Source organism: Erythrolamprus reginae, chromosome 1 (genome assembly GCF_031021105.1).
Source record: "Erythrolamprus reginae isolate rEryReg1 chromosome 1, rEryReg1.hap1, whole genome shotgun sequence".
In the NCBI taxonomy this organism is placed as follows: domain Eukaryota; kingdom Metazoa; phylum Chordata; class Lepidosauria; order Squamata; family Dipsadidae; genus Erythrolamprus; species Erythrolamprus reginae.
Window position 1 is genome coordinate 378752764 of NC_091950.1, and position 24695 is coordinate 378777458.

At 37.9% G+C, this 24695-nt stretch overlaps 1 protein-coding gene across 12 annotated transcripts in view; it reads right to left on the reverse strand.

Annotated features, from left to right (window-relative positions):
• Positions 1 to 24695, reverse strand: part of NRXN1 (neurexin 1) — a 921413-nt gene that overhangs the window by 111426 nt on the left and 785292 nt on the right. For all 12 annotated transcript variants that reach the window (XM_070734726.1, XM_070734725.1, XM_070734724.1 and 9 more), the window contains one exon: positions 24154 to 24473. In XM_070734726.1, the coding sequence (XP_070590827.1) occupies positions 24154 to 24473 (320 nt within the window). The remainder of the gene's footprint in view (positions 1 to 24153; positions 24474 to 24695) is intronic.

A 24695-nucleotide genomic window follows, 5' to 3' on the forward strand; every position in this document is an offset into this window, starting at 1 on the left:
ACAGAGAGGGGCGGCATACAAATCTAATAAATAATAATAATAATAATAATAATAATAATAATAATAATAATAATATTATTATTATCATCATCATCTTCATCATCATTATTACACAGGATGACCCTACTGTTAGACCCAAAAGAGAGCAAAATCATTCTTCTTACCCAATGGCTTACAGCAGTGATTTTCAACCTTTTTTGAGCCGCGGCACATTTTTTACATTTACGAAACCCTGGGGCACATTGAGCGGGGGGGGGGGGGGCGCTAAAAAAGTTTGGACAAAAAAATTCTCTCTCTCTCTCTCTTCCTCCCCTTCACTCTATTTCTTTCTCCCTCCCTCTTTCTCTCCCTTCCTTCCTCTTTCTCTCTCTCTCTCCATCCCTCTTTCTTTCTCTTCCTTCCTTCCTCTCTTTTTTGCTCTCTTTCTCTCTCCCTCCCTACCTCCCTCTATGTCTTTCTCTCTCTCTCCTTCCCTCCCTCTCTTGCTCTCTCTCTCTTTCTCTCTCTCTTTCTTTCTCTTGTTTTCTCTCTCTCTTTCTCTCTCTTTCTTTCTCTCTCTTGCTTTCTTTCTCTCTTGCTTTCTTTCTCTCTTGCTTTCTTTCTCTCTGAGCTTCGCGGCACACCTGACCATGTCTTGCGGCACACTAGTGTGCCACGGCACACTGGTTGAAAAACACTGGCTTACAGCACCCACAGTTTTTGAAGCCAGTGTTTTCTGGCGCTCAAAATACATTTTGGAGCTCAGGACACAAACATCATGTTAATCGAAGTCAGAAGTAATGCTCAAGCAAATAATATGAGCAGAGAAATCTAAGAGAACCTGATTTTCAAACAAAGGAGTTTATGATTATATGTGATGTGGTGCTACTATCTTGCTATCACCACACAAGACCACCAAGGGAGCCATTGATTTGGAATGCAGTTTTCACCATGCTTAGTTTAGATAAGTAGTAATTAAAAACAAACAAAACAGTTCAATAGCATGAATGATGTTTCATTTATATCCCTCTTTTTGCTTTTATTGATGAGTACAGATCCACTTTGCCTTCATGACAGGCACTAAGCTCAACTTAATTACTTTCAGAAAGACACAGGTGCTCCTCTGAGCTTTCCAGGCAAATAAAAAAGATTACAGAAAGACGAACTAGCTATGAGATCAAACCAAAGTTTTTATTTTAAGTAGTTCTCCTTGATGGGTCAAATTTAAATATTTGCTTTTACATGAGAAGCCGGGCGAAATAATGCCCGGCCGAAAATTGCCAATGGCGGGAACCAACTCAGCTCCCCCATCGGCTGGGGGCGTTCCCCGCGATAGCGCGGGAACGCCCCAGAGCAATCAGTGGCCGCTCGGGCATTATGGGAAAGCCGAGGGGCGGTGTGTGTGCCCTTTATCAGGGTTTGCTTGCCCCCCCGGCTTCTCTTGCCCCCGAGCTCGCCACAAACAGACACCCACCCACCCTCCGCTCAATCCAGGATGTTTTTATAGGTCGCCTGGTTTGGGGCCGAGTAGGAATTTTTGCAGTCTTATGGCATTTGCTACGGATTGTTTTTCGCCTATTCCATCCTGGACGAGGGTAAGGATTTGTGGTTACGGGGTGCATCGGTACGTAAATAGGTTCTGATTCAACAATTAGATGTTTGTATTCTTGGTCACTATATGGCAGAAACGGGGCGGAAAAGGTATCAGTAGCAACTGTGTGTTCACCTTTTGGCATCTTTTGTAAGATGATTGGCACCCCCATTGCACAACTCAAGCTTCCTCCACGGACAGAGAGGTGTGAAGGGGGTGCCCTTGGGGCTCACCTACGTCATTTCCGGTTCCGGGTCAAGCAAGGCGAGCCCTCCCACATGCTGGGTGTGGCTTCCAGGTCAGGAGTAGGCGGGGCACGCCTCACCCTGACCAGGCATGGAGTAACGCCCATTCAAGTTGCCCAAGTATGTTGTGTTCAGGAAACTCCGCCCCATTTAGCGACCCCTGCAGGTCTTTCTGTTAATATTTAATAAAGTGACCCATTTTTACCCAACTTGGTGTCCGAGTGTTCATTTCCCATCCAAGGCAATATGATTCTTTTGGGAAAAATTGCTTCTTCTTACAAACTTTTTTACTTAAGAACCTGGTCACGGAACAAATTAAATTCGTAAGAAGAGGTACCACTGTACTTGTAAGAAGAAGAATAAGCAAGTCTGGGGTGGAAGTATGGTAGAAAGTTGTCCCCCTTTGGAGCTGTCTTTACCTTCCAACAATTTCTGTTTTCTTCTGCAAAATCATGGTAGGATTAAGAAATACGTTCTAGTGCAAACATACCATTCTACACCACCTATTATGGTAAATAATGACAGCAGCTGTTTTCCTGGAAATCTTTTTGGTAGATAAAGGATTCCAGTCCACCTGAACCAACTTTTATAATATGTGTTCTATCAGGAAAGCCATTAAGCAAATCAAAAGCATGGCCCTTTTACTTATGCTTCACCCTCTTCGTTGCTTTTCCTAGTAAGTTGACTCCTGCTAAGAAGCCTCTTTAAGCAGCCAGCTGATTCTTTGTGACATTTTCTCTTCTATTTGTTCTCTTCTTAGCGCAATGGCTAATACAACTTTTCCCAATTATGAATTGGCTAACTTAGCAGAAGGCTATACTGTATACCCGCTGTCTCTTGGGTTTATTCTCTCTCTTCCCTGAAACATGTTTTTACATGAAAAGCTACTTATACCAGAACAATTAGAAATGTATAAAGAGCAGTAAACATGCCCCATTGCGTCTTCATTTCAGACATATTTTCTTACAAAAATAGAATGACCAAAGGCAAGGAAAAAATGAAATAAAATAAAATAATGGAAGGCAGGAGCAATTTCCAACTTTCTGTTGCCTTCTTCATATGTTTCCTTTTGGAAATCTAGCAGGGCGAATTGGAAACCCACCCTCCCTCCCTTCCTACTCTTAGCTAAAGTGAGTTTTTTCATCACACTTTAAACCACTGGTAACATTGGTCATGTAAATGATCATTGGAGAACGTGGGTTCAAACATAAGATAAGGTAATATCCCCATCCCAATAAAGGGAATTGATAGTGAACGTTTAACGGGAGATAGCTTGGCTATGAAAGGAGGAGCCTCTATTAAAAATCAGAATAGAATAGAATAGAATTCTTTATTGGCCAAGTGTGATTGGACACACAAGGAATTTGTCAAGACAGACAAAGGAAATCATTGTACTGAATCCTTACACCTACTGTTAATGCTTCCCTTTCTGTTTTAGCATTTATGCAATTGCAAGCATTGCTAATAGGCAACAGACATAGAAGTAGTCACCAAATAAGACCTAATATTTAAATTTTCTTTTTTGAGCCAAAGTAAGAAAGTAGTATACTATACACATTATACATACACATACATTAACACAGATACAGACATATATTTGACTTTTAAAAGAACATATCCTGTTAAGCCAAAAAGGAAATATAGGATATGCAACACCCAAACACACTACTCCCATACATTATCTTATAAACATTCAGATACAATCTTTCTTCTCACAACTTCTGTTCTTTTTTACTTTTAGGGAGAAAATAATCTAATTTTCAGACATTGGAATAAATTAATTTGGTATTTGAGATTTATGAGATCCTAAGGAAGTAAAGCAATAATTGGCAGATACAACCTTTTTTTCCCTTTCTTTTTTCAAAATCCTCAGAAAAAGACTTGGTTTGCTAATTCCATAAGTATAAAAAATATCCAGCTAATTGGTAGATATAGTCTGGAGGACAGAAGGGAAAGGGAGGACATGATCGAAACATTTAAATATGTTAAAGAGTTAAATAAGGTTCAGGATGGAAGTGTTTAATAGGAAAGTGAACACAAGAACAAGGGGGCACAATCTGAGGTTATTTGGGGGCAAGATCAGAAGCAACGTAAGAAAATATATTACTGAAAGAGTAGTAGATGCTTGGAACAAACTTCTAGTAGACGTGGTTGATAAATCCACAGTAACTGAATTTTAACATGCCTGGGATGTCCATCCTAAGATAAAATACAGGAAATAGTATAAGGGCAGACTAGATGGACTATGAGGTCTTTTTCTGCCTTCAATCTTCTATGTTTCTATGATATTGCAGTAATGAACAACTCCTATTCTTTTTGTTTTTATTCAAAGCAAGATTCCATATCCCTCCCTCTTTATCTTCACCTCTTTTACTTTCATCTAAATAATGGGATTCCTGTTCAAAAGTGTCATCCGTCCACCATCCCTTCCTCCCTGTCTCCTTTTTGTCACAAAAGGAGCTAAACCAGCTTCCATCACATAACAAACTAGCAAACAAGGACAGATAACTCTTTCTTTTCCAAACTGATCCAGAATCAAATAACTTATTAGTAAGTCTTTGTTTAACTACTACAAAAGTTTCTCTAATTTCCTTCTCTTATCCACTTGCCTTTTTATTTATTTGTATCAGAATTTAATCCCACATTCACTACTTTTATAAATAACGCAAGACACAGAACATACTTAACATTCCTTCCTCCTCTTCTTATCGTCTCCACAACAACCCTGTGAAATGAGCTGGCCTGACAGGGAGAGAGCCTTTTAAATTGTTCATTACAACTTCTGAATATCAAGAAAATATCTGAATTGCCCCAGAAATTTCTCTCTATAAAAGCCAAATACCATTATCATTATGAAATCTCCAGAACTGTAAAACCTACAAACTTGAAACTTGGCAGGTATCTTTCCCTTGGCTTCTAAGAAGGGATTTTTGCTTGCTAAGAAAGGATTTTTTGAAGTGACCATCAATTCATTAGTACTTCTTATACAGTATTATGTCAATTAACCCACTCTGATGCTAAGACGTTAGACATTATACTCCCCCTCCCTGCCTGAAAAGGACTCTGTTCCAATTGCCAGTTTCCTTATATTAACACACTCTGGTGCTACCCCTTCACTAAATCAGGTGTGGATATGGCCAGAATGTGACTCATCCGGCCTGCAGGCTAAGTTTAGACATTATATTCCACCTCCCCACCTGAAAAGAACTCTGTTCCAACTGCCAGTTGCCTTATATTATGATGCTCTGATGTTAAGAAGTTACACATTCTACATAAATTTTCAAGCTTTAAGTGTCAATGTATCAGCCCTGATCATAACTACTCATTAATTTTCAAGCTTTAACTGTCAATTTATCAAGCCTGATCACATAGTATTCAGGCCTTAGCAGAGTGGGAGCTATCTCTCATTTCAGCTCTATCCCATCCCAGATTACTGAAAAACAAATGTTTGAATAAAAAATATGGGGAGAGAGCTTGTGAATTTGTTTTTGGGATTAATTATGCGTTAGAATCCTTAAAACAAATACAGATATAGGTTTTCTAATATAGTAACATATCATTTTACATACTTCAGTCTAATACAGTATTGTCAATTGCTGTATCATCACTCAATAGGGAGAACTTGTACATTTTTGATTTTACTCTGCTTTTATTTTGTTTCTCTTTAATATGTAAATCAGGCATTCATTTGTAATCATTTATGTTTAACTGCTGGTCTAATGAATAAATACAGAGACTAATAATATACATATGCACCGTTTACAAAGTACTTCCAGAAGGTAGGATAAAAAACAATGGATTTAAATTACAGCTTGATTTTGACTGGACATCAGAAACACTTTCTAATGGTAAGAGTAGCTCATCAGTGGAACAGATGTCTCAGGAGATGAGGAACTTTCCTGCTGCTTGTGATGCCTAAACAAAGGTTGGAGAGCCATCTGTCTGGGATGCCGTCATAATGAATTCTTGCACTAGGCACGGAATTGAAATGAATGATCTCAACCCTTGCATTCTGTAATGATTATAAAAAAACTTCTAGTGTAAGCACATCATTTAATAATATTTCATTTCTAGTTATGAAGAGTATTTTAGAGTGGGATACTTTTGAAACAGTTAACTTATTTTTCTCTCTCATATATTTATATCTATTTCTAGATAGTACTAAAGTACTAAAGCCTGGCTGGTTTAATATAGCTTATCTGGGTACCAATATTAACAGATGTGGATTCCCAGAATAGCATACATAGTGCTAATACACTATTAAAGAATATATGAATTAAATCTGTTAATTAGCAAAGCCTGAAAACTTGGCAAAAACTTAAATGCTTTCCATCTGTACTGTTAAATAATTGTTGGAAATCCAAAATGAAAGAACTAAAAATGCTATTTATTGTAAGGTATCACTTACTATATTGAACATTATTTGTTTGGTTAGTAGTTATAACTACATATGGCTTGAATTACAGATTTTTTAAAAGAAGAACCAATTCTACTGAAAGGTACATCATTAATAAATAATGAATTTTGTGTCTATTTTCAAAGTAAACAAGTGCAGTTATTTTAATTTACTTTTATGACCATTCTTCTTTTCCTAACAATGGCTGTATTGAAACTATTATTCATCCATATTACTTTGGCTTCTGGAAATTTGAAGGAGATATCCTACGTATTTTAATTTTTCACTTTTTCAAATAATCTGAAGAAACATAATGGTTAAAATATTAAATACAAATAAATTCATCTCTCCGTCTTTCAAAATAAATTCTGAACTGAAATATGTCAGTATGACATATTTTAAATTCTAAGCTATTTTTAACATGTTGTTTTCCAAGTGGCAGTTTTAAAATAAAAGCATGATTTGGCTGCGAATGGTCATGCTTATGATAATGTAACTAAAAATATATTTTAGTAATTAACTGTGCTGTTATGTACTGTACAATTTTCCTATTCTTAGACTATAGCAAATTCTTTTTCTTTATCATCCTGGCATTTTCCTGCAGGTGAAGGCTCTGCTTTTCGGATCAATGAACACCATTTCATAAGATCAAATGCAGCAGCTGGGTCCAACTAGATGAATTTTATGTCCATGTTAATTGTGTCCTGCCATCTTTGCTTTGGTCTCTCATGAGGGCATTTGCCATCAGTATTAAAGAGGTAGGCAGTGGTGGGTGCATGTAGACTATGGCTGTACCAACATAGAAATACAGTGGTACCTCTACCTACAAACACCTCCACTTACAAACGTTTCTAGATAAGAACCAGGTGTTCAAGATTTTTTTGCCTCTTCTCAAGCACCATTTTCCATTTACAAACCCAAGCCTCTGAAACTGTAACTGGAAAAGATGGGGAGAAGCCTCCATGGGACATCTCTAGGAATCTCTTGGGAGGAAACAGGGCCGGAAAAGGTGGAGAGAAGCCTCCATGGAGCCTCTCTAGGAATCTCCTGGGAGGACACAGGGCTCCACCTCCTCCCTGTGGTTTCCCCAATCGCATGCATTATTTGCTTTTACATTGATTCCTCTGGGAAAAATTGCTTCTTCTTACAAACTTTTCTACTTAAGAATCTGGTCACGGAATGAATTAAGTTCGTAAGTAGAGGTACCACTCTACACAGATCAAAAAAATAAAGGGAACACTTAAACAACACAATATAACTCCAAGTAAATCAAACTTCTGTGAAATCAAACTGTTCACTTAGGAAGCAACACAGATTGACAATCAATTTCATATGCTGTTGTGCACATTCAACTTGTATAGAACAAAGTATTCAATGACAATATTTCATTCATTCAGATCTAGGGTGTGTTATTTGAGTGTTCTCTTCATTTTTTTGAGCAGTATATTTTTCTGTGTTTTTTCTGCTATTGAGGAATACTCATTTGCTCTGTAATGTGCAGAGAAGTTTGATTAAACTTGCGAGAAGTTTTCTTTTACACAACGCCGAGGGTACAAAGCCAAGGAACACGATAGAGCTGGAAAGGTAAGATACACATCTTGCAGCTCACCCGCCCCACCTGCTACCCCCAAATAGCATCCTTAAAAGGGAGGGTGGCTAAGCAAGGGGCAGGAGCCCTGCCATGCCTGGTGAGAGGGGGGAGAAGAGACACCAAGAGGAGCCAGGGCTTGCTCTATGAGTCTCATTTCTCTTCCATCCCACCTGCAACCCCTCTTGAAAAACAGATAATGGGGAAGGGAAGCAGCCAGGCTGCTATTATCATTGGGTCGGGTTGGGAAGTGTTGGGCTGCAAGACGCATGTCTTACCTTTCCAGGGTTACTTGCCTTTGTATCCAGGAAAACCCCCCAAGAATATTGTAATAAAAAAACCTCATGAGTTCGAGAAGTTTGATTGAACTAAGCAAGGGCAAGACTCCTGTCCCTTTCTTAGCCACCCACCTCCTTTAGGGAGGTAATTTGGGGGTGGCAGGTGATGCGGGGAATGGGGTAGAATGGGCCGTGAGACATCAACCCCAGCTAGAAGCAGCTGGAAGCAGAGAAGTGGCCGGTTGGACTAGTCACCTGCTGCCGTGTCTTCTGGCAGCTGGGCAGAGAGGCAGCAAAGGGCGAAGGGAATCACTGCCCTGCATGGAGCTGGAACCATAGAGTGGGATGTGCACTTCCAGAGTGGCTGCTTCTGGAAGACTTTGCTCCGGCTCCTGGAAGATTCGGCAGCGGGTGGCTGGTCTGACCGGCCTCTTATTGCTCAGTCAGTGGATGGCGCTCTGCCCAACCAGGGGTATGTCCACTGAGTGGGCACTACCTGGCAAGAAGTGCTGGGTGGCTGTTCTCTTGCAAGTGGGACAAGACAGGGGGATGGATGGAGGGTGGGCAAACACCAAAAACACTGGAGAGGGAGAGAGCGAGGCAGCTCCCAATCAGCTCAGCTGATCCACAGGTTGGGTTTAAGGGGCCCAGCTGCCACTAGCTGACTATGGAAGGGATGGGCTGCCTCCTGTGCTGCCCACGCCCAATCCTTTACTAGTGCTTATTTTCAGGGGAGAGTGTATATTTACGTCCACCCCAAAAATCACCCTTGGCCTTATTTTCAGGACATGTCCTATTTTCAGGGAAACATGATATTATATTGTGGCATATATTTCCAAACAAAGGTATTAACATCAAACTTCAGCAAAATATAAGGGGAAAACAATATGTATGCACACACATCCTGGTGAGTTAGCTTTGTTGGTTTTCATGAAGGGGGGATCCTAAATTCCCTATCCACAATCTTATAGTTTCCTTCTTACAACTGGGAGGAATCATCTTGCAATGCTACTATTACTTCTCCCACCCTCTTCCCTCCAAAAATCCATCTCTGCCATGCTTTATTCAGGAAGAGTCAATCTTTCTTCAATCAGCATCCTGAGTGCAAGAAAAAACTGGCTAATATTTTCCCAGAATGTGCATCACAAATTCATTTAGAATTTAACTCTTTATTGTATATGTAAATGCTAAAGAACTAAAAATAAGATTAAAAGCCATGAAAAGAGAAGAGGGGGGAAGGAACAAACAAATCCACAAGTTCTGGATAATTTGATTTCAGCTGCTGGTTCTTTAAAGTCAGAATCCCCACTCTCCTCATCACTCAAACTGCAATCCCTAAAACAAAATCACATTATAATGCACATTGAGGTTGCAATAGTTCCTAGATTGCTTTATAATTCCCTAATCTCCAAGATGAACCTCGAAAGACAGGGGCTTTTCTTTTCTTCATTTCTACTTAATAATAATAACAACAGAGTTGGAAGGGACCTTGGAGGTCTTCTAGTCCAACCCCTTGTTGGGGCAGAGACCCTACACTACTTCAGACAAATGGTTATCCAACATGTTCTTAAAAACTTCTAGTGTTGGAGCATTCACAACTTCGGAAGGCAAGCTGTTCCACTGATTAATTGTTCTAACTATCAGGACATCTCTCCTTAGTCCTATGTTGCTTCTCTCCTTGTTTAGTTTCCATCCATTGCTTCTCGTCCTGCCTTTGGAGAATAGCCTGATTCCCTCTTCTTTATGGCAACCCCTGAGATATAGGAACACTGCTATTTAAACTGCTATTTAAACATGACTATCAGCCAGTTCCATGAAATAATGGTTCTGCAAACAAATGCACACCAAAGAAAAAAATCCAAAAGGAAGCACTTCCACCATTCCCATTTTAAAAAGCTGGTTTTAGAAGAGCTCTTGTACCTTATTGGCTCTTCAATGTTAGTTTTTATGGACTTCCAATTTCTCCATCCATTAGGCTACTTTTAATTCTTACTCTGTCTGAACCTCAATAAACAAGATTTCTCCACATTCTCTAAACTGGGAAATATCATGGGAAAATTAAGAAATGAAAATTAAGAAGTAGTATTGGTGAAATGCACAAACCAAAAACTAGGTCATACAGGTACAGAGTTGTACATAGGTGTAGAAGAGAAGAGTAAAGATGTTTACAGGTAATTCTTCACCTGCTATTGCTGGGTCCAAACTGTCACTGCCAGGCACCATTGAAGCATTAAATCTCTCAAGTTGTCCCTGCATTTGTCATAAGCAATGGCCTCCTGTTTGAGATAGGTTAATGGAGTGAAACTAGAGTGATGCTGATATACATTTGTTCTTATAAATTCTCTATTAAAATGATTGAGAGTCTTTCACTCATAGGGCCATTGAAGATTTTATGAGGCAAAAAGCTAGACCTTGGTGTTTATTAGTTTAGGGTATGGTTATTACTGAGTTAATATGTTTTCTTTTCTCTCCCTCCTCCTCTAGATCTGATTGAGAATATACTTTTAAAAATAGTTTGTGATGTAGCTGCCTGCTTCATTTTCAATTCTGTTCCCATCCCTTAGCTTTCAAAAAGAACATATTCTCTTTTTCTATTCTCCTTTAGAACCTCCAGACCCCTTGTTTGTCTGCAAGCAGAAAATAACATTAATGGAGAAACTGTGTTTACGAACCGTCTTCCATCTAGCTCTGCTATAAGGTCAATATATAACCTTAGAAAGCTACTGGCTGGGTATTTCATTTTCTACAGATGACCAGATTTGGTAATAAAGCTATCAGATCATCTGGATTCATGTCAATGATAAGATTGCCATTGCTATAAAGCTGCTGATTAGTTATCTCTAGAAGTATCTAAAATCTTCCTCCCTCAGATATAATATCACTTTCAGAATTTTTGCTGAATGCTTACTGCACCTATTCAATTTTTGCAATAGCTGAAAAGATTTTGCCCTGCTGGGTATATTTCATTGTGATTATGGACTGAGTACATACATTTGCAGAGGTAACATTCATTGATCAATAACGCTAAGCTGAAAACCAGCTCTTTGGTGGGAAAAAGTGTGAGATATGGAATAAATGGACACAATTGAGTGTTACCAGAAACCCATTTGTGTGGGGGGGGGGGGGGTGGGGGGGGGTGGAAAGCAAGCAAAGAAATCATCCCAAATTTTCAAATCCAACACCATAGTCTGAGAGCACTCTATACCTCCTGTACCAAAGTATAGAGTGAATAAGTGAAGTAATTTCTGAAAACATTTGTTTGAAAACCTTTAGTGAACTACAGTATCTCCATCCAGTGGCCAAAGAGGGCATGGAGACAAAGGTTGATGTATTCAAATACAAATGCAAATTTAAAATAAACAACAAAACTACAAATACTTTAACCCTTCTCTGGTGGAATATATTCCCTAAAGAAAGTTGAAGGGTGATTTGGAGTTTTAAGCTGCTTATAAAAAAGTAGAAGTATATGCTATTTGCTTAGGAGATGCTTTTCAAAAGATCAGTTACATCTGTCCTTGTATTTTACTACTCCGTCATGTTTAATTTGCATATTGATCCTAAAATATTTGTCCTACAGTGTATTTTCATTCAATTTTTAATTTAAAGTTTTAAAACTCTTCTCAGTTAGCCACATGTGGCTACCTAATGGCAGTGATCAACAGGAAGAGTTTCAGCTTTACATGGTCAGATGTATTTAAGTGACCCATATTATGACAGTATTGTATCACAGGCTTTATCAGGCCTGACTCTGTATCATGCCATAATAAAAGAGCTAATCAAACAAGGATATTTTTTTACCACGTACTGTTATGTCTCCAATTTAAAATCTTCCGTGCGAACCTATTGATAATAGCTTTGCCATTTCTCTCATGATTTGTGATGCCTCACATACAGTTCCTCTATCTCTAAGTGGTTAAGTCTGGGGAGGGGAGATTCTGAGAACCACTACTAGGCATAGTAGATCAGAGTGGCAATTCACAATCTAAAATGGTAGCAGAGATTTCATCTTGTTGAAATGCGAAATACCAAAGCATGATAAGGGTTGTCCCTTTGACTTATTTATCTCTGCAGGAGCCAATACTAGCTTAGATGGACAGTTGCCTACATTGGCAGATAGAACAGTTTCATGTATTCAATCGGAGCAAACTCAGCACTTTATGAAGTTATGCCTATTGTCCCACAAGTGCAGGAAATCACCAAAGGGCACCTTAACTGAAAAGCTTATAAGAAAAGATATTATAAACCTAGTAGCAGATCATTTTCATTATTAATAATTAAAACAGGAGAATGGATAATATTCTCTTCTAGATAACGACCCTGATTCCATTATAAATGTGTCACTATAAAATATGTGAAGATTCACTAACGCGTGTAAAAATGACCTTACTGCTCATGCATCAGTTTAAGAATAGAACCATTTCCATTTTCCTTTATTTAATGTGCTCGGTTTTAATTAGGTTGCAAGGTGCTGATCCAAGCATCCTGTGTCTTGGCTTTTGATTAATACCTCTTGGAAGTTAGATGCTCTGATGCATGCAAAGAACAACATCACTCACTTTGCTGGATGCCCAAATCCACCAGCAAGTTTCCAACTCATTGAAATAAAACAGAATTATTTAAATTGGTTATTGGAGAAACAAATGAAATGTTCTGGGGACAAATATGCACTAAGTTCTAGATGATCTGAGCTCTATTTGGACTGAAGAAATCCAAACCAAAAGTCTGAAATCATCTGCGAAGAGTACAGATTCTACATTGATTTCTTAATCCAACTTTTAGGAAAAAACCTACTAAAAATTGGTTATGGTAGAAAAGAGAGATCATTTTATTTTGCATATAATATGATTTCTCAGAATCATTTATTTTTCCGCATTTTCATTGTTTCACAATATTGCTTTTTCTCCTACTCCACCATTTATAAATCTCACTGTATCTGTGAGTTCATCGGAGATTTGAGATTTCACTCTAGTGGAAGTGATACTAGTGATACCCTACATGGGTACCCTTTTATTACCATTCCCATGTCTAATTCAGGAGGATTTAACCTTTTGGGGTTAGTAGGGACATGTAGAAGATTGGGAATATTTTATTCAAAATGGTTGTGTTGGAAAAGAGAGATCCAATCTGTGGCCAATCTGTATCGAACATCTGTATATCATAAGACAAGCAAAACTGCCATCTGTTGTTTTATTTTCTACAAACAGTTCTCAGAAGTTTCTACTCTGCCTTACATCATGTTAGCTTCCCTTGGTTTTTTAAAAAAATAAATACTAAAAATGGGATGGAGAAATATTATTATGCACTGCAGAGTATATTTGTTTTTGGTCACTTTTTAACCTGAATATTCCCATGTGAGTCAAAGATCTTGGTAAAGTTGGTAGCAATGAAAAATAAATTCTCTAAGAATATTTGGGAATCCCATGAATTAGCCCATGGATGGATATTTCATGAATGGTATTAAACAGTGGTATCCAACCTTTTTGGCACCAAGGACCAGCTTAGTGGAAGACAATTTTTTCACGGACCCATGGGGGAGGGTTGTGCAATTTAGATACCTTACATGTACAATTTACAGTAGGGTTCACACACTATAAGAATCTAATGCCTGTTGATGGAGCTGAGGCAGTGATGCTGGCACTGGGTAACTGCTGCAAATACAGATGAAGTTTCTTGTTATGCCTAAGCTACAGACCACAAAGAATGCAGCACACACAAAATCTATACAAATCTTACTTTACTAATTAAGGACTACTAATGAGCTTTCTTAATGGTCGTCAAACACAAATACAGTTTAAAACAGTCTTTTCTGAACACTGGCTGTTAATTCTCCAGCAGGAGTCCACAAAATATTAACTCAATGATGAGTCAACAGTGTTGTAGATATCAGCAAGCTTACAGTGGTTGGCAAAATGCCCAGAAGCAATTTGCAGAAAAAATGCCAAGAGAGAGAACAAAAGCCAATCAGAGTCAAGACTTGAAGGAATATGAACAAACATTGTTTCCTACAAATTGCTCCATCCCTTAGATAGGCTAGCCACGAGTCTTATTCCCAAAGAGACCTCCTCCTGAGGAACCATTCCTGCCTTTTGGCAGCTCTGCGTGCCCGTGCATTGAGAATAGGCCTCTGCTCTACTTCCTCATCACTGATGGGAACTTCTGGAGATTCTGAAGGCCCTGGCACTGAGTCCTCTCCAGCCTTCTCACTGTCTGATTGGGTGTCAAGTACATGGGCTGCTGGTGCATCACCACATGAGCCTCTGCACTGTTTGAATCAGCTACCAGCTGCATGGGCTGTTGGCGGGTCACACTTCTTTCATCTTCAGCTGTGCAGCCCGGTTCCTTAACAGGCCACAGACTAGTGCATGATCCAGTAGTTAGGGATTCCAGATATATAGAACCATGAACAAACAAACTTAATGGTCTACTAAATCTGCACAGATATTTTAAGCATGAAATCAAAATTCAAGAGAGTGAACCTGTATCTAAATTCAACCTCATTCTCTGTTTGAATGTAGAGGTGCTCCTTCAGTGTAACAATTGATGCTGGAATTGGCCTCTAGTTTCTTCAGAACATGCCTACCACGAAACATAAAGGCAGAGGCTCAGCTACTGTTTGTGACACATTTACATGCCTCTCCAGTGTGTCTTCCACAGTAGTCTACCAGCAACAACCAAATCAAAATAATCTCTAAATGAGATTAACAATTTGGAGACGGGGAAAGACACACAACACACTTACATACATATATACAAACACACATGAACACACTAAATAAAGCAAATTACATTATTGTATAATAAAGATTTAGGAAATCCAAGGTTTTAAGCAAAAAATCAAAGATACATTTTTTTCTAAAGCTAAATTGGCAAACAACATTCCTTTTTAGCTTAAAATATGTAATGATTATAAGAACATAAGAAGAGCCCTGCTGAATCAGGCCAAAGCCCACAGAGTCCAGCATTCTGTATCACACAGTGGACCACCAATTTTACATGGGGATCTTGAGTAGAAAGAGAAGGCAAAACCCTCCTTTTCCCTTGACCCCTAAAAAATGGTACCCAAGGGAATCCTGCCTGCTTCAACTAACATAGAGGCGGCATATGGACATCTGTTTCAATAGCCACCGATACACTTGGCATCCATGAATCTGTCTAAATTAGTCTTGAAGCTATCAAGGCTGACAGCTGTCACGACCTCTTCTGGAAGTGAATTCCATAAACTAACAACCCTCCGGGTGAAGAAATATTTCCCTTTATCTGTCTTCACTTTCTTACCTATGAGCTTAAGGGAGTGACCCCTCATCCTAGCATTTTATGATAGAGAAAATAATTTTTCTCTATCCATCTTTTCTATCACATGCACAATTTTATACACTTTGATCAAGTCACCCCTTAAACGCCGTCTTTCAAGGCTGAAGAGACCAAGGCATTGCAACCTGGTTTCATAAGGGAGGTGCTCCATTTCCTTGATCATACTTGTTGCCCTTTTTTGCACCTTTCCAGTTCCAATATATCATTCTTAAGGTGAGGTGACCAGAACTGTACACAGTACTTCACCATCAATTTGTACAGAGACAATGTAACACTTACTGACTTATTTTCGATTCCCTTCCTAATCATGCCAAGCATGGAATTTGCTTTTTTTACTGCTGCTGCACACTGGGTTGACATCTTCATTGAGCAGTCCACCAAAATACCAATATCCCTTTCTTGGGTTGTCTCGGAAAGCTTGGTTCCCATCAGTTGGTAGGTATAATTGGGGTTCTTTGCCCCAATATGCATAACTTTGCACTTGTTTAGGTTAAAATGCATTTACCACTTTGTGGTCCACCACTCAATTTCGAGAGATCCTTCTGGAGCTCCCGACAATCAGTTTTACTTTTCAGTACCTGAAACAATTTAGTGTCATCAGCAAACTTTGCTATCTCACTATTTACTTCTACATCCAGATCATTAATGAATAAATTAAAAAGTAAAGGTCCCAAAACTGAACCTTGGGGTACACCACTTCTCACTTTTTCCATCCAGAGAATTGTCCATTTATTGCCACCCTTTGCTTCCTACAATTTAGCCATTTACCAATCCAGGACAAGACCTGTCCTCTAATTCTGTGGCTGAAGAGCTTTTTTAGGAGTCTTTGGTGAGGGAGTTTGTCAAAAGCCTTTTGAAAGTCAAGATATACAATATCAACTGGGTCTCCTTTATCTCTGTGTTTATTTACACCCTCAAAGAATTCTAACAAGTTAGTAAGACATGATTTGCCTTTGCAGAAACCATGTTGATTTTCTTTCAGCAATGCCTGTTTTTCTATGTGACCAGTAATTTTATCTTTAATAATGGTTTCTATCACGTTACCTGGAACTGAGGTTAAACTGACTGGTCTATAATTTCCTGGATCACCTCTGGATCCTTTCTTGAGTACAATCGTACTGAAGAAATGAGCAAAATATTTTAAGATACCAAATCTATCTTCCAGATAACTACAAATCCTTCTGATTTCCTTGCTAAAATTAGTGGAGGACCTAATTTACTGAGAGGCCCCACTCTTTTTCAACTATGGCAATTATATGATGAACAAATTGAAAGCAGATATTTTAGGGAGGATACTGCAAAACCTCCCCATCTATGAAAATTGTAAGAGGCACTAAATTTTTACTAGGCTTACAAAAAGTTAAGTACTCTGCAAGAACAGGTTCAAATACACAATTAATCTAGGTTAAAATGGAGAAGCATTGAATTTACTTAAATTACAAACTGTTCAGACCTATGGGACCAATTATGATTTCAGGTAAGGAGAGTTGTTTCTAAATAATTTTTCAATCCATTGTCATTTGTTTCAGAAAACATCTCTGTGAGAAAACTTCTCAACAAGAATTGAAAGAGGGTAGGCAGGATAGAAATGTGAAACATAGTTGGGACTAGGCTATAATCCAAGATTAGGATATTGGAAAGAATTTGGAGCTAGGATACAATCTAGAATTGGAACACAAGAATTATGGGAAATTATTCTGCACTCAAGCAGTTTGCCCACAAAAATCTGTATTATCTGTAATGATGCAGCTGGCACACACAGTTTAAAGCCGTATATGTTTTCAGCCTCACAAAATAATGTTCAAAATTGAATTTGGTACTATGCACATGCCAAATAGTAGACTATCCTGTATCGCAGAGGTTGGGCTTGGGCAGGTGGCAAATCCCAGAAGTGATCAGGTTTCCATACAAATATAGCAAGTTTCCACAAGTCTGGTCTATGAAAGAAAGAAATCAGCCATATGGATCAATTGTCTTAAAACTCCATTTTGGCCATTTGCCTGGGTCAATAAAAATGGTGTGATGTTGATGAAAGAAGGATAGTTGATTCATACCTGATTAACTGTATTCATAACATCTGAGAACCACTACTGAATAGCAATAACAATGGCTTTTAGACTTATATACTGCTTCACAGTTCTTTTACAGCCCTCTCTAAGCGGTTTAGAGAATCAGCATACAGCCCCCCAAAATCTGGGTCCTCATTTTACCCACCTCAGGACTACAGCTAGCAGTTAGCTGAAATAGCCTGCAGTGCTGCACTCTAACCACTGCACCACCCTGGCTCAGCAAATACCTATGTTTAGTAAAAGAAGTCTAGCTCCATTTTTTAATTTTTTTTTAGACAAATAATCATAAGGGATTGAAAGATATTTTTAAAATGAGAATTGTAATCTTTAATTGAATTCAATAACTCTGCAAATGGACCAAATAATCTCTAATTGATTAGACCATTTATTTTTATCAGCTCATTTTCTCCTTAAATTTACATTTGCTTGTGCCATCATTAAGTATCTTCCATTAGCAGTTAATATTCAATTGCCTCTTTTCTCTATTGCATCCATTAATTGAATGTTGGAAGAAAAGGTATGATTCTTCCCTTTAGAGGTGAATAAAGTTCTAAAGTCAATATCCTTCACTTCACTCAGAAGGCAGCAAGGAAGCATGAAAAGAAAGAATAGTCCAAAACAACAAAAAGAGCAGAATTAATCATAAAGGTAATATTTAAAGGAGGTTTCATATGGGAATGAACTGCATCTTGCAAGATGCTGAACATATTCTACTCTCTTTGGGGATAACGGTACTGAGCATCTATGTGCTAAAACAAAGCACATCATGCCAGTAAAGCAAATACATCTGTTTCATCAAGTTATAATAATTTGTTTAGTGTTAATTTAAAGTTACAAAGCACTGAAAATAATATAATTGGTCCTCACATTTACCACTGTTGCAGGATCCCCACGATCACAGGATCCAACTCATTAGGAAAGTAGAGAATTATTGAATAGAATATCCCACCATCACTCTAAAATCTCAAAGTCAATTCATACACCTACTATGATAGATGTAAAAGAAGGCTACAAAATGCAATACTGTTCAGATTCAGATTTACAAAGTTGGAAGGGACTTTAATAGAGTTGGAAGGGATTTGGGCAGGTGTGTTTGGACATCTAGTCCAAACATCCCTGCCCAAGCAGGAGACCCTACATAATTTCTGTCAAATGGCAGTCCAATTGCTTTTTGAAAGCCTCCAGTGATAAAGCTCCCACAACTTTTGAAGGCAAGATGTTCCATTGGTTGATTGTTCTCACTGTCAGAATTTTTTTCCCTTATTTCCAGGTTGAATCTCTAGTTGATCAGTTTCCATCCATTATTCCTTGTCTGGCTTTATGTCTTGCTGCTCTGTATGAACTCAAAAATGAGCTCTTACCTGCTTCCAATCCCATACACTGTTTATTTTTCACCAGCATTGCTTTAGGTTTCTTTACTATTTCATCTTCAAGAAACTCTCCAGGATCTACAAGGAGCAGCTGCTCAGGTGTAAACTTATGCAAGGATATAATTTCCTCCCTGTGCTAACTGTTGTGAGCTGCCCCGAGTTTGTGGAGGGGGGCGGCATACAAATTTAATAAATAAAATAAATAGAATAAATAAGTCCTTAAAGCCCTTTATGGCTTAGGACATAAAGGGCTTTAAGGACTTATTTCATTTACAGGACTATCTCCTGCCGCATACTTCCCAGTGACCGATTAGAGCCCACAGGGTTCACCTTCTCCAGGTCCTGTCGACTCAGCAGGGTCAGTTAGTGGGCATGCAGAGGAGGACCTTCTCTGTGGTGGCCCCGGCTCTTTGAAATCAACTACCCCCCCCAGGTCCATACTGTTCCCGCCTTATAGGCTTTCTAAAAGGCTTTGAAAATCTAGCTCTGCTGGCAGACCTGAGGCCCATGAGAATTGACACCTTAATTCCAGCCTAGACATGAATTGATTGGGATGTTTGATGGTATGATTGTAGTGATAATATTTAGAGGGTTTTTATATTATTATTACTTGTTGTATTTTATCAATTTACACTGTTTTTATCTTTGCTGTAAGCCACCCTGAGTCCTTCAGAAGTAGGCGACATACAAATCAAACAAACAAACAAACAAACTCAGCAGAAGTTTACTACAGCCTCAGAAAGTGCCCTATGGAAACTACATAATTCAATGAGATCTCTGTGATGGACTGATCAAATTGGTCTATTCTCTCTGTTGAAGTTGGTGGTATCAGTGAACTTTACTTAAAACTGAGTATGATCTGACCATTATATGCTATATCTTTCATGTCCACATAACATTATATCTGCCATAAAACAAAACACAGATCGAATGTAGGGCCTCCTACATGAATTGGGCCTTTGATGATCTGAAACACATCCACAGTGGCTATAAACTCCTAGGCTGCTCTGACCTCCTCTACCATAGAAGACAAACTGATGTCACTCAGCACTATTTGCCTTAGAAACTTCACAGCCAGTCCTGTGATGAGGTCTAGCCGCCCAGTCAGGGATACTGCCAGGCTGCTGAACCTCATCAGAGGGGACAAACCCAGCCTGTCCCATAAGCCAATCATACAGACAATGGTTCACTGGAACGGTGCCTCTAAATGCTATCAGAGATTCCCAGATGACCCCTGTTACCTTTCCTCTCCTATGCCAGCTGACACAGCTTATAAAGGGGAATACCTCCTTCTTCAGTAATACAGGCCAGATTTTCTCTCTCACCCATAAATAAAATCATGGATATGAGAAAATATATTAAAGGCAGACTTGGCATTCAGCAAAATCAGCCAGAGTTCAAAGGCTTCTGGCTTGAGGACAAGGAAAAGTAAATGATTAGTTTCCAACATTCTTCACTGAGAATGATCTCACACTTTTTGCTATTTTTTTCTCTTCCAATCCCCATAATTGTCCTTTTTCCTATACTCCCATCTTTTTCCAAAGCCTCCAACTTGCCATAGTGCTTGCAATCCCTATCTGCTGTGGATCTAAACCAAGATTTCATTTAAATCATTTATATCTTTATACATACCCAAAACAACCATTGTTTGCTCTCTATCCTACAAGATAGACTAAATCAAGAAAGGAAAATACATAGATCTAAAATTCAGTCTTAATAACACCGGCTATAATAACAGCATTCTGTAGGTTTTAATTTGCTTCCTTTCCTCCTTTCATATATTATATGAATTAGGGGTGGGTGGATGTCTATCTTTGACATTTTCATAAATCTATTTATTCTGCAGCTTTTTATCTTTTTGCTGCCTTAATAATGGATTTTTCCTCTCTACCAAAGCTATTCGCTATACTCACCATACTCCACTTTTCTCACAGAATCTAATTCTTGTGCCTTCCATTTTTCATCTTCTCTTTCTTCTCCATACTAACTGTCAGAATATCTTGCTCAGTTGATTACATCTCTGTAAGAATGACTCTTTATTATCATCACAAAATTGAGCATAATCACAGAGTTGTCATGTGAATTATTCCTTAGGTGGTTAGAAAAATCTAAAGCAAGATTTCTTTAGGTTACTGCTACCAGTAGTCATAGTTTAGTCTCATCTCATCGTAGAGATCAAGGTTCTCCCAGCAGGTACATTACTGTCAATATTCATCCACTTTCCCTAAACTTTTATCTACTTTCTTTCCTTCCTTTCCCTCTAATGTGATTACAATTTTCCAATGCCATTTAATGAACAAAAAATTTCAAGCAAACAAAAATGTTTCATGCTCTATTGATAGCCTAAAAATAATAATTTCCAACTATGTCTATTTTTCAAGTTGTAATTATTTCAGCATAGGAACAAAAACAAAAACAAAACAAAAAATTAAATAAAGGTAATATTTTAGATAAGGAAAATCGAGAACCTAAAACCTGCTGACACTGATATTTACCATTAGCATCTCTGAAGTAACATTTCTCCAAGTTTTCATCTAATAAATACACTAGCAGCAAAATCATTTTTGAGTGCAAATCCCTTTGTAACTAAAACCTCATCAGCCCCCTAAAGCAAGGGTCTCCTACCATGGCAACTTTAAGACTTGTGGACTTCAACTCCTAGCTGAAGAATTGTGAATTTTCCATTAAATAACATTATAGTAACAATGATTCTGGAATAGCAACAAGATAGCCCAGCTATAGCTAAACAAAATCATAGCTATACAAAATCAGTGACTGGAGAAGGCACGGTATTTTCTGGAAAATAAAAAGATGAAAAAATGGAATGGCCTCTCCTACAAAGGTCTTGGCTCTGCCTGATTGGTTAGAACTGGAATACTTCACACTTTTGTTTTTTAATTTTGTTGCCTGTCTTGTGTAGTTTAGCAATCATACTCTTAAAAAGAAAATGTATTTATAAATCTAACCAATCTAATCGTTGTGGATTTTAAAAAAGTGTTGTTTTCAAGCTATTTTTGACTCCTGGGGAGTTTAGTGGCTTCTCAATGGCTTCTTAGGGTTGAGAATAAGTGACCCAAGATAAACCAGATGGCTTTTTGTCTAAGGTGGGACAGGTGTCTCCAGATAAAGTACATGACACAACTTTAAAAATCTAATTGGTATATACCAGGAAAAAAAATCTTCACTTGTTTCACCATAATAATAATAATAATAATAATAATAATAATAATAATAATAATAATAATAATAATAATAAAAATTAGATTTGTATGCTGCCCCTCTCCGAGGACTCGGAGCGGCTCACAACAAATAATACATGAGATACAAATCCAATATTATATAAAAATATAAGAATGAAGGCTATGAAATGCTGGTAACCTATTTATTGCCCTAAAACATTCAAAGTCCAGGAAACCACCAGATTATGCATGCTTGTTTCATTATAAGGATTTTAGCTAACTTACATATGTTTTAGGAAGCATGATCCAGAATGAAATGAAAGTTAGCTCACACAAGAGTCAGCCACTTTCGACTTCACGAAAGAACAATTTGAACCTTCAGATTTAAATTGCCTTCAGAACTGGATAATTAAAATATCTTCCTACTCACCTTTGTTATACTGATAGCCGCCAGTTCCACCTCAAGTACTACAATTTACATTGCATAACATTAATACACATATATATGTGGATGGATGGTGAAATAATGATGTAATTGTTATAGATACAGATGGTGAGTTCCAGGGACAAATCCGTGACAACAATGTAGCCAAGGAGCAAGTCAAACCATGTTACATAAATGCAAATGCTCTACAGAAGGCAGTAAGGTGCTGGAATTTTCTGTAACTAGAAATAATTTATTGTAACTGTTTATCTATTTGGATGACTTCAAACCAGATATGATAGCAAGAAGGAAGCCCTGACATTCAAATGAAACAACTCATAATTTTTACAAGGGAGGGAAAGGACATTGGAAAACAATAAATCATTTCCCTCACAGAAATGGCCCAACAACAGTTAAGTATGCATAGTGACCATATAATGTTCAGTATCTGTGGGAGAAAAAGTGCTGGAAGTGACTAAGCAGAATTATTCTAAACCACAACATAATGCTGCATGTTCTCAGTTGCACACATTTTAGTGAATAAGTCATTTTAGAGCATGCTCTACTTGTTAAAGCTGTATTCAGCCTGATTTGCAGTGAATGTGATTACCTTCAAACACGCTTCATCTTATATACTCTTAAAAGTGAGCCTGCCTGAATAACTTAACATTGCCTCAACATGTGCAAGAGTTCAAGTATGATTTTACCAATAGCTCACATGGCTCAGTCCTATTTCCATAAGGCATCACCTTAAGGTGGTAGGTTAAGCTCACAATAACAAGAACTGGAAACCTGGAATGGTACAAAATTGAGCTAATTTCAAACTAAATCCAAACTTTAAGTAGCACTAAGACAAATTCAAGATATGTTTGGTAAAGTAATACACATTGCAGCTAGAGTCTCACTTGCTTCATGCTTGGAAATTGCATTACATTTTTTTACAACCTGTATAACAACCACATTTCATTTTTATGAATGTTTCTACATATATCCCAGAAACTTTAGGTTTCTAGGCTAAAATATAAATAATGAAAAATCTGGGAGACAACTGATGATTGGACAGGTTATTAATATGACATATTAGCTAAATATACAGTTGTTCTTGCATAAGGTATAAATTGAGTTTAGCAAGGAGCAAGCAGAAATATTATTCCTTATTTCTAAGGCATTCAAGGTAATTAATTTGCTCAATTTGAAAAAGTCAAAATTCTGGAGTTTTTTAGTTATACTTACTATAAAATAGTCCAAAGGGTTAATTTTAGTATAGTTACTGTTTTATGATACCAATTCCTTATTCCTGATGTTATCTGCTTTTTTCAAACTAGTATATAAAAAAGTAACCTGATACTATGGGTATTAGCACAGGTGCGCTGTTATCTCATGATGGCCTTCCAGAAAATGTACTTGCTACAGCCTATATATTCAAAAATCAGAAGAAATATAGTAATACCTTTTTATACTAATAATTCTTTTAAAAAACCTTTTGGACTAATTAATATTAAAAAGCATATGTTTCCATGACTTCATCAGAAACATGCATACCATACATCAACACGGCTTTCCTTCTACAACATTTAAGTCAATGTTGCATCCATAGTCTGATGACTGTAACCTTACAGCTTCATGAAGATTCTTTTTTTTTTCATCTACTAAAGGCAAAAGTATATGCTGAAACTCTAGAAAGAAAACCACACATTGAAAAATGAAATGGCGCTTGGCTAACCTGAACAACTGATTCTTTTGTAGGTTGCTTTCCTCTTCTAGCTGTGCTGGTAGCCAGAGTGGTAGTGGTTTCCATGACTGAGGTGGACATCTCTGATTGCATTGCAGTGGCAGTTGACTCAGTTGTCATAGAGGAAGGCACTTCACCAACGAGTCTGACATTCCCTTCTATCACTATGTTGGCGTCATTCTCCGCAGCCATGTTCAGGACCTTTAAACCATTGTAGTAGAGTCCAGAAAGCTGACCCTGAAATGGGTGACCTCTCTCCTTGCCTCCAATTTTTATCGTTGCTTGGCTATTGAAGATTGTGAGCTGACGCCCTGTGAAAATAATATTACATACATGCAAAAAATGTTGATTGTGAACACCGCACTCTTAAAGAGGATGATTTTAACAGATTATGGGGTGAAGGATGAGAGTAATAAAGTATAAGAAAGGAAAGTTGTTCATATTTCATATGAGTTTTAATGAGGTGTTATGGAATGCAGAACTGTTTTATATGCGTAACTGCTTAGTTCTGTTTTGGCTGTGTGTGGGGGGTG